Below are 15,101 nucleotides of genomic sequence, written 5' to 3'. Positions count from 1 at the left end.
GCACAAAAATACATGAACCAAAACTGATAGAAATAAAGGAAGAAACAATCAACAATAATAGTTCGAACTTCAATAACAGATAGAACAACTAGTGAGAAGATCAACAGGGAAATACGAGACTTGAATAACACTGGAAGCCAGCTAGACCTACCACACACCTACAGACCACTCCATACGACAATGTACTATACATTCTTCTCAAGAGCGTATGTAACATTATCCAAAACAGGCCATAAAACAAACCGCAGTAAGTTTTTAAAGTATCAATAATACAAGGCATATTTTCAACCACAATGTAATGAAATTAGAAATAAATATGAAGAAAATTTGGGAAACTCACAAATATATGGAAATTAAGCAACATGATTATAAATAGCTAATGGTCAAAAACATCAAAAGAAAACATAAAGATACTTTAAGATGAAGGCAAAGGAAGACACATATACCAAAACTTATAGAATGCAGTGAAAGAAGTTCTCAGAGGGACATTTATAGCTTTAAATGCCCATATTAAGAAAGAGGAGAGTGACATCAGCAAGACAGAAAAGTGGAAGACACAAGCTTTCATCCCCCTCCCACAGAATATAATAATTAGCTATCCACAAATGAAAATAGCCCTGGGAGAGCCCGTAAGTCCAATTAAAAACCTGCAGCGACACAGTGGAGCAAAAACCAAAATAACCACATGGAAAGGATCACTGGGGAGACTGGCTTAGTTGAGACTTCTCAGGACACTCAGGAACAAAGAAGAAGAGCAGAAGCTATCAGTATCAGCCACATAACAGGTGCCACCATGGTCCCCAGCAGCCTGCTCTGTGGAGGACCCTGGCTGCTCTTGCCACTGAGGACCTCCAAAGCCTCTACAACAGGCTCCCTGCAAATTTCACAGAAGAGGACCCTGTTCATCAGTGCAGACCCCAGAGGACACCAGCAGCTTTTGTGAATGAAGCAACCAATGATTACTGCTACAAATGTCTCTCCTACAATACACCTGGTTACCCAAGTTCTCTGATAAAGGTGTACAAGATTAATGTTGTTTTCCTGCCTGTTAACAAGACCCCCATTGTGGAGTCTGTGGATCAAGGAGTAATTTTCAATTTCAAGTCTTATTGTTTTAGAAATACATTTCTTAAGGCTATAGCTGCCATGGATAGTGATTTCTCTGATGGATCCTGGAAAAGTCAACTGAAAACTTCCTGGAAAAAATTTACCATTCTAGATGCCACTAAGAACACTCATGGTTCATGGAAAGAAGTCAAAATACCAATGTTAACAGATGCTTGAAGAAGGTGATTTCAACCCTTATGGATTACTTTGAGGGGTTCAGAACTTCAGCAGAGGAAGTAACTGAAGATGTGGTGAGAATAGCAAGAGAACCAGAATTAGAAGCGTAGCCTGAAGATGTGATTAATTGTTGCAGTCTCATGATAACTTTCACAAATGAGGAGTTGCTTCTTATGGATGACCAAATAAAGTGGTTTCTTGAGGTCAAATCTTCTCCTCCTGAAAATGTTCTGAAGATCATTGAAACAACAACACAGGATTTAGAATGTCATGTAAACTTCATTGATAAAGCTGTAGCAGGGTTTGAGAGGACTGACTCCAATTCAGTAACCTTTATTGCTGTCTTATTTCAAGAAATTGCCACAGCCACCACAACCTTCAGCAACCACCACCCTATTCCATCAGCAGCCATCAACATTGAGGCGAAACCTTCCACCAGCAAAAAGATTATGACTTCCTAAACACTCTGATGATGATTACCATTTTTAACAATAAAGTACCTTTAATTATGGGAAGTACATTTTTTTAGACATATTATTGCACACTTAATAGACTACAGTTCAGTGTTAAACATAATACTGGGAAACCAAAAAAAATTCATGTGACTTGCTTTATTGCAATATTCACTTTATGGCAGTGGTTTGGAACCAAACCCACAATGTCTCTTAGGTGTGCCTATATAAAATCTTACTAAAGGTAAGTACCTAGTCACATTTAGAATATTCTAATACTTTAATAGTGGTGTATAAATCATCTAACTCTAGTATGGAGGTTAAGAGACAAAGGTATTAAAATAAAGCTTCAGTAATTTAATGGATATACAATATAAAAAGATGTAAATTTTGACATCAAAAACTTAAATACGAGGAGAGGAAATAAAAGGGCACTTTTTGTATGTAATCAAAGTTAAACTGTCAGCTTAAAATAGGCTTATGATTATACGGAGTTTTATGTAAGCCAAGCAAATAACTATAGTCGACACACAGAAGGTAACGAGAAAGGAATGAGAGCCTACCACTACTGAAAATGACCGAATCACAAAGGAAGGCGGTAAGAGAGGAAGAAAGGAACAAGGGGAAAACAAAACAGCCAGAAAACAATTATAAGATGGCATTAGTAACTCTTTACCTATAAATAATTACTTTACGTAAAAATGAATTAAACTCTTCATACAAAAGGTATAAAAGTAGTTGACTGGAAAAAGACAAAAGGAGCCAACCACAGGAATCCCACTGAGCTTTAAGGACACAGATAGGCTCAAAGTGAAGGAATGGAAAAAGATATTTGATGCAAAACAAAAAGTGAGCAGGAGTAGATATACTTAGATAAAACAGACTTTTAAGTCAAAAACTGTAACAAGAGACAAAGAAGGTCTGTAACAAACCTCGAAAGCCTGCCTACCCTCAAATTTAAAAATAAAAATAGTCGATGTATTGGCCACAGTTAAACCCCATTAGGAAACAGAATACTGAAGTTCAGAACCTGGAACCCTAAATCTCATCAGACTGCACCTCACCCTGCGTAAAATTGAGGCTTCCAACTCCATCGATTGTGCCAGCTGCAAAGCTGTAGCCCAAGGCTGGTTTACACGTTTTTGCCTACAGGAAACATTTTAAAAACAAAAGAAACAGAAGTTGAACTTCAAGTGAATAAAGAGATCAGCCCAGAGCTTTACCCCCAGGGCATAATCAGGGTGATCAGTAAGTGGCACTTACTGCGTGTGTGGAATTGAGCCAGACGGTGACATCCGTCATGTTCACCCACTGATGAGCCGCAGCCAGTGGCCCGGTTACCTCCTGAGAGGCGGAGGCATACAGTTCCTAGAAAACCCACACAGGCTTAGCGTTAAAAGCTAAAGGGAATACTATCAGCATTCCCTGAGAAGCACCAATTTGGAGAAGCATCTCTCGGCCAAGTCTTGTTTTGCTGGCTGATTAGAAAGAATATGTGGATCGCTCTACCTAAACCCCTAGTTGCTTCCCAGAAACTTCAAGGCCCTGGGACTGTCGACCTGTCTGTTCCCCACAAATACGGAATTCCAGTGACGTGGATTATAACACAAAAGGCCCCAGCCTCACTTGAAAGACAGTCAAGAGAATTTAAGGTTAGGAGTAAGTGGTCCAAACTCCCTTCTCTGGCAGAACAAGAGTGTATCCTCTGGGAGTCTCGTGGAATTTTCCCTCTCAGAGTCTGTGAGTCCCCTGGCAGGGCCAGTGCCCAAGGGCAGCTTGAAAAGCTTCAGGCCCTAATTTACCTGCATCAGCTCCCCCCCCCCACCCCACTGTTCACCTTTCCCTGTTATTTTTTTTTTCCTCCAATGTGGTCAACTGATGCTTTTTTAATCTTATGGGAAATGTGTCCAACATTTGGGTTTTTTTCAGTTGATCTGGATCATACAATCAAGGCACAACCTGCTTTAGCACAAGTGCCTTTGCCTGACACCTAGCTCATTTCCACTCCCTAGCCATCCCGGTTTCCACAGCCACTCGGGAACTCTCCAGATAAGCTGTCAGTGACACCAGCTGCAGCCTGCCTCCCCTCATTAAGAGGGAAGCTGTGCCTGGCTGCGAAGAGAATCCAGAATGTGGGACAAATCTCTGTGGCTCCCAGGCCCAGAAAGGTAACAAAATTTCTGACACCAAATTGCGTCACAGGCGCACACCCTAAATAGAATCTGTTAATTTAGAACAATCCACTGGTAATACCACAGTAGTTAAAAAGAAACTGCAGCAGTTAGGCTGGCTGGTGTCTGATGTTTTTAAAGGTGCTTTTGTTCTTCCTTAATTGCTCCTGGAATGTTCTGAAACCCTTGAGAGAAAGTATTTACTTCAACACGTGCACACACAAGTGTGCACCCAGGCACACTAAACATATGGGTAAGCTATAAAAAGGAAGAGATTTAACTGTCTTTATCAGAGATGCCTCAGCTCAAAGCCATCCTTTGTCTTTATAATCAGAAATGTCTTCACCACAGGAGCCGATACAAAATATTTAAGCAAAACGGAAGATGAAATTGAGAAGAAGAAGGTGGGTAGAGTAACTCATAGTAAGCTCACCCGGAGACCAGATTCTCTCTTCATCAAAAAATCTTTTAAAAAGAAAAGCAGAGAAAAATGTAAGATGGATGAGCTTTGCCATATCCAAAAGACAAGGAAGTAATTAGAATGCAAATCGTAAGAGCTAGGACTTGTGTCCGCTCAGCTTTGCCTTGCCACTGGAGGAGGAGTTAAGAAACGGTCAGGTGAGTTGGCAGGCAAAGGCCGGAGAAACCTCTGACAATATGGGTCAGGCTGGTCATACCTGATACCACATGAACTGAAAACTTTACAGTCCAGCATCTCACCATCTGAAGCAAACATTCTGGCTGAAATAGAACGTTTTTCTGCTCCCTTGCTTTTAAATGTACTTCCTATAAGAAGTCAGACCCAAACAGCTGGAGAGAAGTTCCGGTGGGATTTGGGAAAGCAGCCTTCCTAGCTGACAACAAACAGCGTTCAGTCTTCCAGACTCCTTGGTGCAGCTTGAGCTCTTGCTGTCTTCCTTACAGTCATTGACTTCTTAACGAACAATGTCAGCGGATTTAAAGAATAATTCAGAATGCAGATGAAAGAAGCAGGGTGCGCAGCTCACCTTTGCTTTCTGATACATCATCCGCCCTATGATCTGGGTGCTGTCGAACATATCCTCTCCAGGTCCCATAGCAATGCACATGCTAGGCTGCAACAAAACACAACGAGAGTTATTCTTAGTGCAAGAAGCCATTATTTTAAGGAATGGAAAATTACAAGTGAATCTCAGCAAATAGATTTTACTTTTGGAGGGGGAGGTAATTAGGTTTACTTATTTATTTTTCAAGGAGTTACTGGGGATTAAACCCATGACCTCCTGCATTGTAAGCATATGCTCTACCCCTTGAGCTATACCCTTACCCACCAGCAAATAGATTTTTTTTAAAGCCACATTCCAGCATTTCTTTTCAGATGTTTTCTCAGTTTACGGGTTATGAAAAACAAAATCATTCATGAAATAAGAGCAGTGAATGTTGCTAGAAATCACCTAGTCTGGAAACTTACTTTTAAAAATAAGGAAACTGAGGCTCAGGTGGGTTAGAAGATTTGCTGGAGATTATACGGGAAGCTAGGATTTGAGTGAAGACCTAAACCCAGGTCTTCCCATTGGCTACACATCTTTCTATTTGCTCATTCTTGCCCATGACCACCTTCAACTGAAACTCAGTTAAAACTATATTGTGACAACTAGCTGACCCTCTAGGGAGAAAAAATCAGTAAATAAATCTGGCTCCTATATCAGAAATTTGCAATGATCAGATACTTAAATATTATAAATGGAACCAAAAAAAGATTAAAAGAAAATACAGGTAAATATATTTTAAAGTCCAACAGTGTGAAAGACCCTTCTAAAAATTACATAAAACACATTTAATAAAGTTGACTGCTTAAATATTTTAAACATCCATATGGGGGAAAAACATTAGTAAGGCTGAAAGACAACGGGTAAATTGGGGGTTGGGGAACAGGTATGCACAGTTTATGATAAACTAAGACTTTAATATGTTAGGAGCTTTAAAAAGTCAATACAAAAAATATCCTTATTAATACCTTTTGATTCATTCATATTGAGTTGGATATTCTCCTATTTGCAGTAAAAAGCATCCTGTATGTGTATCAAAATCATCACATTGTACACCTTAAACTTAAGACAATGTTATGTCAATGTATCTCCATAAAGCTGGAGAAAAAAATAAAAGCAAAAAAAAAGAGAAACCATCCCAATGGAGAACCATGGATACAGATGAAATAGGTAATTCACACACACACACACACACAAATATAAAATGGCCATTCAACATTATATGTTCAATCTTATGAATAATTGAATATAAACTTAAAATATAAAGAGAGAATTCTTTGCATTTGCATTGGCAAAAATTGCAAGCTTGACAGACTGGGTGGTGGTGAGAGTTTGGGGACAGTGTCACTCAGGCCCTGTGGGTGGAAATGTGACTGAGAGGGCATTTGGGCAGTGTGTGGGGTGTATATGAGGTGCTTTCTCTTTGACAGCAAACTGACTTTTAAGAATTTGTCCAAAGGTGAAATACACATGTGAAAATATATAGGACAAGTACAGTGAACATAGCACACTTACATGAAGGAAGAGAAAAAGAGGGGAGATAGGATGTGACAGGAAAAAAAGGAAGAAAGGGAAGAAAATACTCACCAGTAGGGGACTGGTTAACTAAATTATAATGCTTAAAATGAAAACATACGAAGTTAGTTTAAATGATGTTTTAAAGTATATTTATTGGAAATGATGAAGCAAGTTCTAAAACAGTATTACAATATGATCCCATTTATGTAAAATTGTACATACATCTACGTGCATGGATTCATAAAAAGTAGTCTGGAAAGATCTTCATTAAAATTTTAACAGGTTAATGGTGGGACGAAGGGGTTCTTTACATAAGTTTTATTTCCTGAGCTTTTTACTACTGTGTGAATTTTTAACAAGCATAGATCATCTTCTAAAAAACATTAAAGCTGTTTTCTGAGTTTAAAAAATTATTTTTAAAGAAAACACATTCGAACAGAAGACATGGCAACATTTGCCCATTTCCCTCTTTCTCTTTCTTGAGGGAATCCTGATTTGGTTCAGGGTGCCATCTCTCCCCTTGCAGTCAATGGTCCCATCCCTAATTCCAGATGAGGCGAAGGTGTCATGGTAATTTCCCAGGCTTTGCCAAAGACTGGTCAGGAACCCAGTGTAAGCCAATCAACACACACCGTTTCTCCAGCAACTGTCTTGGTCCAGGAATGGACATACGACTTAAATTGACATGGACTAAAAAGAATTCTTATTCCTCAGAGATTTTTTTTAAGACAAATTAGGGAGAAAACTCAAATCCTGGACCAATAAAAAAAATCAATAAATAAGTTATAAAATGTTGTTCATGAATGCATAAATGAAGGAAGAGGTGTGAAAGTAGTAGTAACTTTTGGGAAAAGGGGAGGGTGAGAGAAGAGGGAGGGATTAGGGACTTTCACATTTTACTGCTCTCTATGCTTTCCACGTGGTTTGAGTTTTTCTAGCAAGATTTTTTTTTTAATTTACAAGAAAGGAAAAAATGTTGATTTGATATTTTTAGAAAACCTTAAAGACTGTATAATCAGTGTAAAATGTCTCAGGCAGGCAGTTTTGGTACTAAGTTGTGACTTCAGAAATGCCAAGACAAAATGTTTCAGTCTGTCCAAGTTCGGGGAAGGATAGTTAATCTCTGACATTTACTAACTTGTCTTACCATTCAAAAGCCTTACCAAAGGGAAAACTACAATTTTACCCAATCAAAATTTAATGGATGCTTTTGAGAAGAGCAAACGGTACCAGGAAGTAGGCCAGAGTACACTTGAGGAAAACATAATTGTAAATTAATAGTGAATATGATGAATATTTAAACATAAAATGTACACGAGTTGCAAAAAAAAAAAAGATTTCATAATTACTTACCCCACCAACAGGACAAGAGCTATTGGCGTTATCACAAGACTCTCCTGTGTTGATGCAATGTGGGCCGAGAATATTGGGGGACACATCTCCCAGGTTTGATGATGCAAAAGCTGCTACATACGGTCCCTGCCAAGGGAAACATACCTGCCTTTTATTCTTTTTTATTACCCGTAATGAGTTCCATTAAAAAAGCAAACATTCAGCCCACTCTGGTGGACTGCTCAAAATTATCTGCATACAGTAAAAAGGAGGAGGTACTATATTCTGAGAAAAATTTTTACTTCTGAAAAGACTCACATTGCAGAAAGCATACATATTATTACTCATGATATTTCAATTATCAATAAAACTGTTTCAAATGTGTCTCAAATAGAAACATTTTGACAAGAAGCACTGCCCTACAAGTTATAAAATGCAGACCCATCAATCTAGTCTCTGGTGTTGTACCTGGAGCTCAGAGATTCCTTTTCTCTTTAAAAATAAATAGCTTATTGGCTTAAAAAGCAGAGTCCATCTTGATTTTTCTGTTGCAAAGCTGAACCTAAATATAGCATCCACCATCCAGACTTGTCCTCCACGTATCTTTTCTCTAACTTTTCAACTGAAATAATAGCACATAATCTTTTAGAGTAGTGCAAGACCTTAACCTCAACCAACTGGTCTACCATTCCACCATAAATGTCTTAAATTTTCTTAGGGAAAGAGATAAGCAAGTATAAGAGATCTTTTTTTTTTTTTTAAATACTAAAAAGAAAATACAAACCCCCTAAAACACAGGCTAAAATGAAAAAAAAAATAAGAGTTTTGTCAACAAAGGAACTAAGAAACCAAACATTCATTGGGCTAATATCTTTATAATAGAATACTTTCAGGCAAGAGCTTGGAGCTCTCATCCCATCATATATTCTTCTGCATTCAGAGCTTGGATGCTGGGGTCCAAGCAGAAAAGGGTCCTCCCTTGCCACTTAATCTATCTGGGGTCTATAATTAACACAGAGCTGACAAGCTTCCTGAAGTGCATGGACAGGGCTCCTGGCCCCCTATCTCTGATCCCATTGCTCACTCAGTTTCAAAGTTACAAACACAAGTCTAGTGGATTAGGGTTAATCTGACTTAGGCTATATTGCAGGATAGTAGAACCAAGTCCTTGAATGGAAATTAAGAGGGAAGTCTGGAAGAGAGAAAAGAATTCATCCCCTGTCCTCATTCAATTCTTTATACCATTAGGAAGGTACTTCATACTTTTTATAGCTCTGAAAACTAAAGTAAAATATCAACACAGTTTATCATATTTCCTAGTTGATCAAAGACTACTATATATTGCAAAAATCTTGAATTTGCCTTTCTTTATCCAACTAATTGCAACTTAATGAAGTCATCAATATAACTAGTATTTGACATCACGTTAATAGTCATTTAAAATTTTTTTTCCCTATTAGGGAGGATGGAGAGTTCTTTCTATCTAAACATATCAGTATGTGACATTCATGATGACACTTTACTCTGAAGATCTGAATCAGCTGTTCTGAACATTGCATGAATGACAATACTCCATGAATTAGATGAAGCTTTCAATGACATAACTTCTCACCTCTCCTGGTAGATATCCTTTGTTCTTCTCTTGCTCAAAAAGGTAAGATGCATAACCCACATTGTCACTGTTTACAAGATGATTGCTGTTGTTCATGCTGACTGGGTGGATGGCAAACCAGCTGTAAAAGCACAAGAAGCCCTGAGTTAATGAAGACAACTAGATAAGGGGGGCCCAAAATGATGACAGGGAGCTTAAGTTTTCTCCAGCAGGAAAAAAGTTTCTCTTAATAATAGACATTCTACATTTAGGTTCTTTTATTGTTAATGAACTTAAATTACTAATAATATACTTAAGATGTCTGGTCACTTAAGTAAAAAATACAAAAATATCTTTATAAATATTTCATCATTATCATCTTTATCATAAGCTTTTAACAAGAGCCAATATTGATTAGTTACAAGATGACATACGTAAAGAATTGTATCAACATAGACTTTGTCCTTCACGACAAGCACACACATAATAATTATTCAAATCAATACTATCCAGTTCAATAGGCATTTACTGAGAGTTTGCTGTGTGCCAAACACTGAATAAACTGCAGTTGATTCTAGAATCTTGCAGAAGACAAAGATGTACCAAAAAAAAAAAGGGCTTTAATACAGTGCAACAAATGTTACAAGTAAGTAGGCATGAAGTGTTTGGGAACCACAGATGACTAGCAGTTAATTCTTAAAGGCATTCCATGGAGAGAGAGCAATTAAACGCACGGGGGTGTGAAAGAGGATGTTATGCATAGTTCGATACATCGCTATGCATAGTAATACCTCGTCTAAGTATAGAGCTATGGAGCTTCCAAGTTAACTTCACATCTGCTACCTTATTTGAACTTCACAACAACCCTGAGAGGTAGGCTGTTATTACCTGCACTCTGCAAGGTGTCTTATAAAACCTATGCAGTGGCCCACTTGCCACAGAGGACCAAGGCTAAAGTTTGGGCCACCCTTTCCGGTGGCCTTTGTGGGATAGAAGACTGTAAAGCAGATGAGCAAGAATACTCAAGAAAAGAGAGATGCCAATTAATGAAGTTTCAAGCTAAGTTAGGATTTTTAAAAAATCTTTTGTTGATTATTCTTCACTGAAAGCTTTTACAATTTCTGCCTAAGGAACATAGTGCACAAAACTGACTTAATGACCAGGGGTGTTTAGAGCTTCGAATCCTCGTCCAGGATTCAGATCTCATTGCCCAATAGATACATATATGTAGGTCAGAGGTGGCCAGCACAATGCCTGTGGGGCTGGGTAGGCAACACAGGAGTTAAGCTAGTTGGCACAACAGGGACTGTGACCCATGGAGGCCTGGAGGCACTTGCATGGTCTAAGGACCACAGCCTCTGCTGAGCTGCGGCCACATGTGGCCCGATGGGCGTATAAGCCAGCGCTGTCAGGTCTTTCACAAATCCACGGCTTTGTGAAATATTTATCAATTTAAAAATTCTTAAAGAAGTAGATGGCATGGAAACAAATGAGGAGAACTGTTACAAATTAAGAGACTTAAGACACATAGCCAACAAGTGTAATTTGTGGACTGTGTTTGGATTCTGAGTCAAACAAAACTGCAGAAAAGATTTTACTGGTAACAATCAGGGAAAACAACACAGGCGAGGTTTTAGATCATATGAAATTATTTTTAATTTTGTTGTTTGTGGTAATGAATTATAGTTACATTCATTTCAGTTTTTATCTGATAGAGATACATATTGAACTATTTATGAGTAAAATGATATGATATCTGGTATTTGCTTCTAAATACTCTAGCAAAACAAACAAACAAAAAGGAGAGGAGGGCTGAAACAGAACGGGAGAGTACTGCTAATTACTGAGGCTGAATAATTGTTACATGCAGGTTTATTAGACTAATCATTCTAAGTTGGTATATATTTAAAATTTTCCGTGATAGTTTTTTTCACGTTGACATTCATTTCAAAATGTTTTCTTCCAGTTTTACTGAGATATGATTGACATACAGCATTAAGTTTAAGGTGCACAGCACAATGATTTGACTTACATCATGAAATAATTATCACAATAAGTTTAGCAAACATCTATCATCTCATACAGATACAAAATTAAAGGAGTAGAAAAAAATTTTTGTGATAAGAACTCAGGATTATGCTCTTAACTTTCATATATAACATAGAGCAGTGTTAATTGTATTTATCATACTGTACATTATATACCTGGTACTTACTTAAATGTGAAAGTTTGTAGTGCATTTTGACTGACTTCATCCATTTCAATTTTTTTAAACAGTGTTAGACCAAATCACCAGTCTGTAGGCTGCATTCAGTCCCCAAGGTGTGTATCTGCCACTATGCAGAGGTGCAGAAGTTTGGGCTGAAGGTAGTTCTAACATCATCCCCTACAAGTTACTTATAAGGTTTTTGTATTTTTAAAAACCTTTATACTAGTTTCTTTTTTGTGGTTTGTCTTTCTCCTAAAACTCAAGTGGCAAGGGAAGTCTATCAACTAGTATTTTCCAATTAGTTGAAGTCTGCTTTTTTGTAGTTTTCCTCCATTTAGTTTGGAAGGACAATGGGCTGGTGGTTATGACAGTTCCAAGGCTCTCCCACCAAAGTATTTCTGTCTTACGTGATCACACTGAGGTTAGTCAGATTCAGCCAGACTGCAACCTCTCTAGCACAATCAGAGGAAACCCATAGAAAAATTCTATCAGTGTTGGACTATCCTATTTAGCACTTATTGGGTGAAAACTTGTATTTATAGGATCTCAGTTTAATCTCCCAAGAACCCTTTGAGTCAGATGCTTTCCTTATGCTCATTTTATACCAAGCGAACAACATCTCAGAGCGATGAGGTCACTGACCAAGGTCACAGAGCTGTAAGCCAAGAAGAGCGGCTATGAATCCAGGTTTGTCAGACCGTAAAGCCCACATTCTCATCTGTGATAGGACCCTAGCTCGGTTCCTTCCCTTCACTCACTCACTTATTCAATATACATTTAGTTAACTTTGACTCTCTGCCAGACACTGGGGACAGAGAGATGAAGGAGGCATCATCTTGCCCTTGAAAAATGCTTCACAGAGGATGTGACATTTGAGCTGGTCTTAAAAGATGAGTGGGAACTTGGGGAGGGGATGACTGGACAAAAATCATTTGTAGCAAAGGTATGGAGATAGAAAGGGGTGCAGTGTGTTCAGAGACTGTAGGAGCAGAATGGATAAGGGCAAGGACAGAGGGCGGTTGCTCCATTCATTCAACCAATGAGTTTATTAGTAGCCAGATGTATGGTTGGCATTATGTTAAACCCCAGAGAACACAGAGAGGAATCAGGTGTGTCCTCTGCCATCAAGGAGGCATGAGACTATCTGGGGAGAAAGCAAACACTGAGAATTTTGGTCTACTAATTAGACTATAGTCTTGAATTCTTATTTTATTTGAATTTATTTTAGGCCTCATAAAATAAATTGAACTTTTCCTCTACAAAATGAAAAAAAAAAGTATTCAAAAAAGTTATCTGCATTCAGAATAAGAAGATGCTGTATTTTTCCTCCTCTGCCCTTTAAAATATAAGCTATAAAAACATCAGGCTTGTCACAGCAACCAGAGTACTTCGGTAATAGATGAATATTTTATAAAGACAGGCAGAAAGGTGGTCATTTTAAGAAAGCTGTACTTACGATTTATTTCACGTGGTCAAAAAAATTCATCAAAGCAAAGTTCAAAAGAAAAGAAGAAAGGTTTAGGTAGTTTCAACAGAACTTAGAATATAGACATAAAAAGATGAATACATTCCTGACAACAAACATTTTAAAACAAAGATTATGTCTCAGCTAGAGCAGGGCGCTGTCGGAGTCAGCATGATGCAATCAAGGTCGTGAGGGAAGTCAAGAAATTTGAGATCTTGTCCTCATGTGTAGCAAAGCTGGTTAAAATTTCTAGATCCTTATTTCCTAGACTTAAAACTAACCGATTTCAACTATGCTTTGTGAATCAATAAACAGCAAGTTAATACAGAATGGGATAATTATTCTCTCCTCCTGTGTAACAGGCTTTATCTACTGTCTCTTTCAGTTCAGACACTGTGCACTTCCTACTGTGAAACAGAAAAGCCAAAGGCAGAATGGAGCTTCTTAAATATTCTAGAACAGTAACGACTCATCCCAGGTTCAGGTCTCTCAGATCTGAGTGACCACGTTCCACACGTAGGCTGTGCTCTGCACAAAGGTGACGGCAAAGGGGTAAGTGGAGGCTGAAATTCAGCCCCTGCTCAGCTCTCTGAGCAAGGCACCTCAGTCAGCCCAGAGAAGGGAGTGCCTTTGTGTGCTGTGCACCCGGTCCTGGGTGTGGCCCCCTCCAACCTAAATGTCCACCGACAGAGGAAGGGAATACTGTACCTCCATTCTAAGGTGGGGTCCATGCTGATGTGTGATAACATGGGAGCTCTCTGAACAAATACAATACAGGAAACTGTAGTGGATTCAACAGTGCCCCCCCCCCCAAGTCATGTCCCCCAGAACCTCAGGTTGGGACTTTATTTGGACATAGAGTCTTTAGAGATGTAAACAAGGTAAAGATCAAGTGAAACATACTGCCTAGGTGGGGTCTTCAATCCAGTGACTGGTATCTCATAACAAGAGGAAAGGAACAGAGAAACACCCAGAGACAGAGACGCAGGCAATGAGAAGATGGAGGCAGAGATCGGAGTGATGTGTCTACAAGCCAAGGACACCTGACAGCCTCCAGAAGCTAGGCAAGAGGAAGGGAACTGATTCTCCCTCAGAATTTCCAGAGGGAAGCAAGCCTACCAACACCCTGATTTCAGGCTTCTGGCCTCTTGACCTGTGAGAGAATAAATCTCTGCTGTTTTAAGCCCGCCAGTCTGTGATGATTTGCTGTGGAAACCCTAAGAAATTAATATGGAGGTTATATGTTTTAATGGCTAGGAGTACCAACCCTGGAGCCAGACACAAGTTAGGTAACCTATTTGAAACTCAGTCTTCGTATCTGCAACATAATGATAATAGCAGTATCTACCACACAGCCTCTGACAATTAAAGGAACAAATACATCCGATGTGCTCAGCACGAAGACTGGTCCATACTAAGAACGGAATAAATCATCACTATGACAATGCTGGTGATGCTGATTCTAACACTGCTGCTGATGGTGATGGTGATGAGATGGTGGGGGGAAAAACAGGCAAAGCTCTGACTGTGTGTGCATGTGTATTTCATGAGGTAAATACAACATAAACATATATGATGTGTGTGCATGTGTGTATTCTACACATGTGTACTCAACCTATATAGGATGAGTATTAGATTATTAAATGAGGAGACCCTGCCCTCCTGTGACAGAGACTTGAGGGCTTATAAAATACCAATGTGTCTTCATTTCCCAGTCCCACTGGCGGGGCGGGACATGCGAATCTGGCACATGTGTAGAAGGACCACCGAATTTTTATTAGACTTTGTATGAGTGAGAAATGTGCACAGTGAAGTCTTCCATGTGTTAAGCCACTGTAATTTCATGGTCTGTCTATTACGTCACCCTGGCATTAATTACTCTAATTAACACACCTCCTTTTCACCTCCCTAACCACCAAGCAATGACTCCAGGCCAGATTGCTCAGATTAAATAAAGACAATGAGCTGTAGCCAGAGGACCCCTTCTGAAGTTACAGGTTAATTTAGTGGCCAGCATCCTGGAGAATCTTTCTACCATCTCAGCTCCAGAG

The 15,101-nt window shown here is 38.9% G+C and overlaps 1 protein-coding gene across 4 annotated transcripts in view; it reads right to left on the bottom strand.

Moving 5' to 3' along the window:
• The window catches only part of LOC105081868 (putative neutral ceramidase C), an 82,088-nt gene that overhangs the window by 24,500 nt on the left and 42,487 nt on the right, over positions 1-15,101 (bottom strand). For 3 of the 4 annotated variants that reach the window (XM_074374013.1, XM_074374015.1, XM_074374014.1), the window contains exons 9-13: positions 9,399-9,518; positions 7,807-7,936; positions 4,915-5,001; positions 3,000-3,104; positions 2,801-2,882 (exon numbers count right to left, since the gene is read on the bottom strand). In XM_074374013.1, the coding sequence (XP_074230114.1) occupies positions 2,801-2,882; positions 3,000-3,104; positions 4,915-5,001; positions 7,807-7,936; positions 9,399-9,518 (524 nt within the window). Of the gene's footprint in view, positions 1-2,800; positions 2,883-2,999; positions 3,105-4,914; positions 5,002-7,806; positions 7,937-9,397; positions 9,519-15,101 lie in introns of all 4 variants that reach the window. The other variant, XM_074374016.1, reaches the window with a different exon arrangement.

Source organism: Camelus bactrianus, chromosome 11 (genome assembly GCF_048773025.1).
Source record: "Camelus bactrianus isolate YW-2024 breed Bactrian camel chromosome 11, ASM4877302v1, whole genome shotgun sequence".
Classification (NCBI taxonomy): Eukaryota; Metazoa; Chordata; class Mammalia; order Artiodactyla; family Camelidae; genus Camelus; species Camelus bactrianus.
This window is presented reverse-complemented; position numbering and strand designations above follow the sequence as displayed.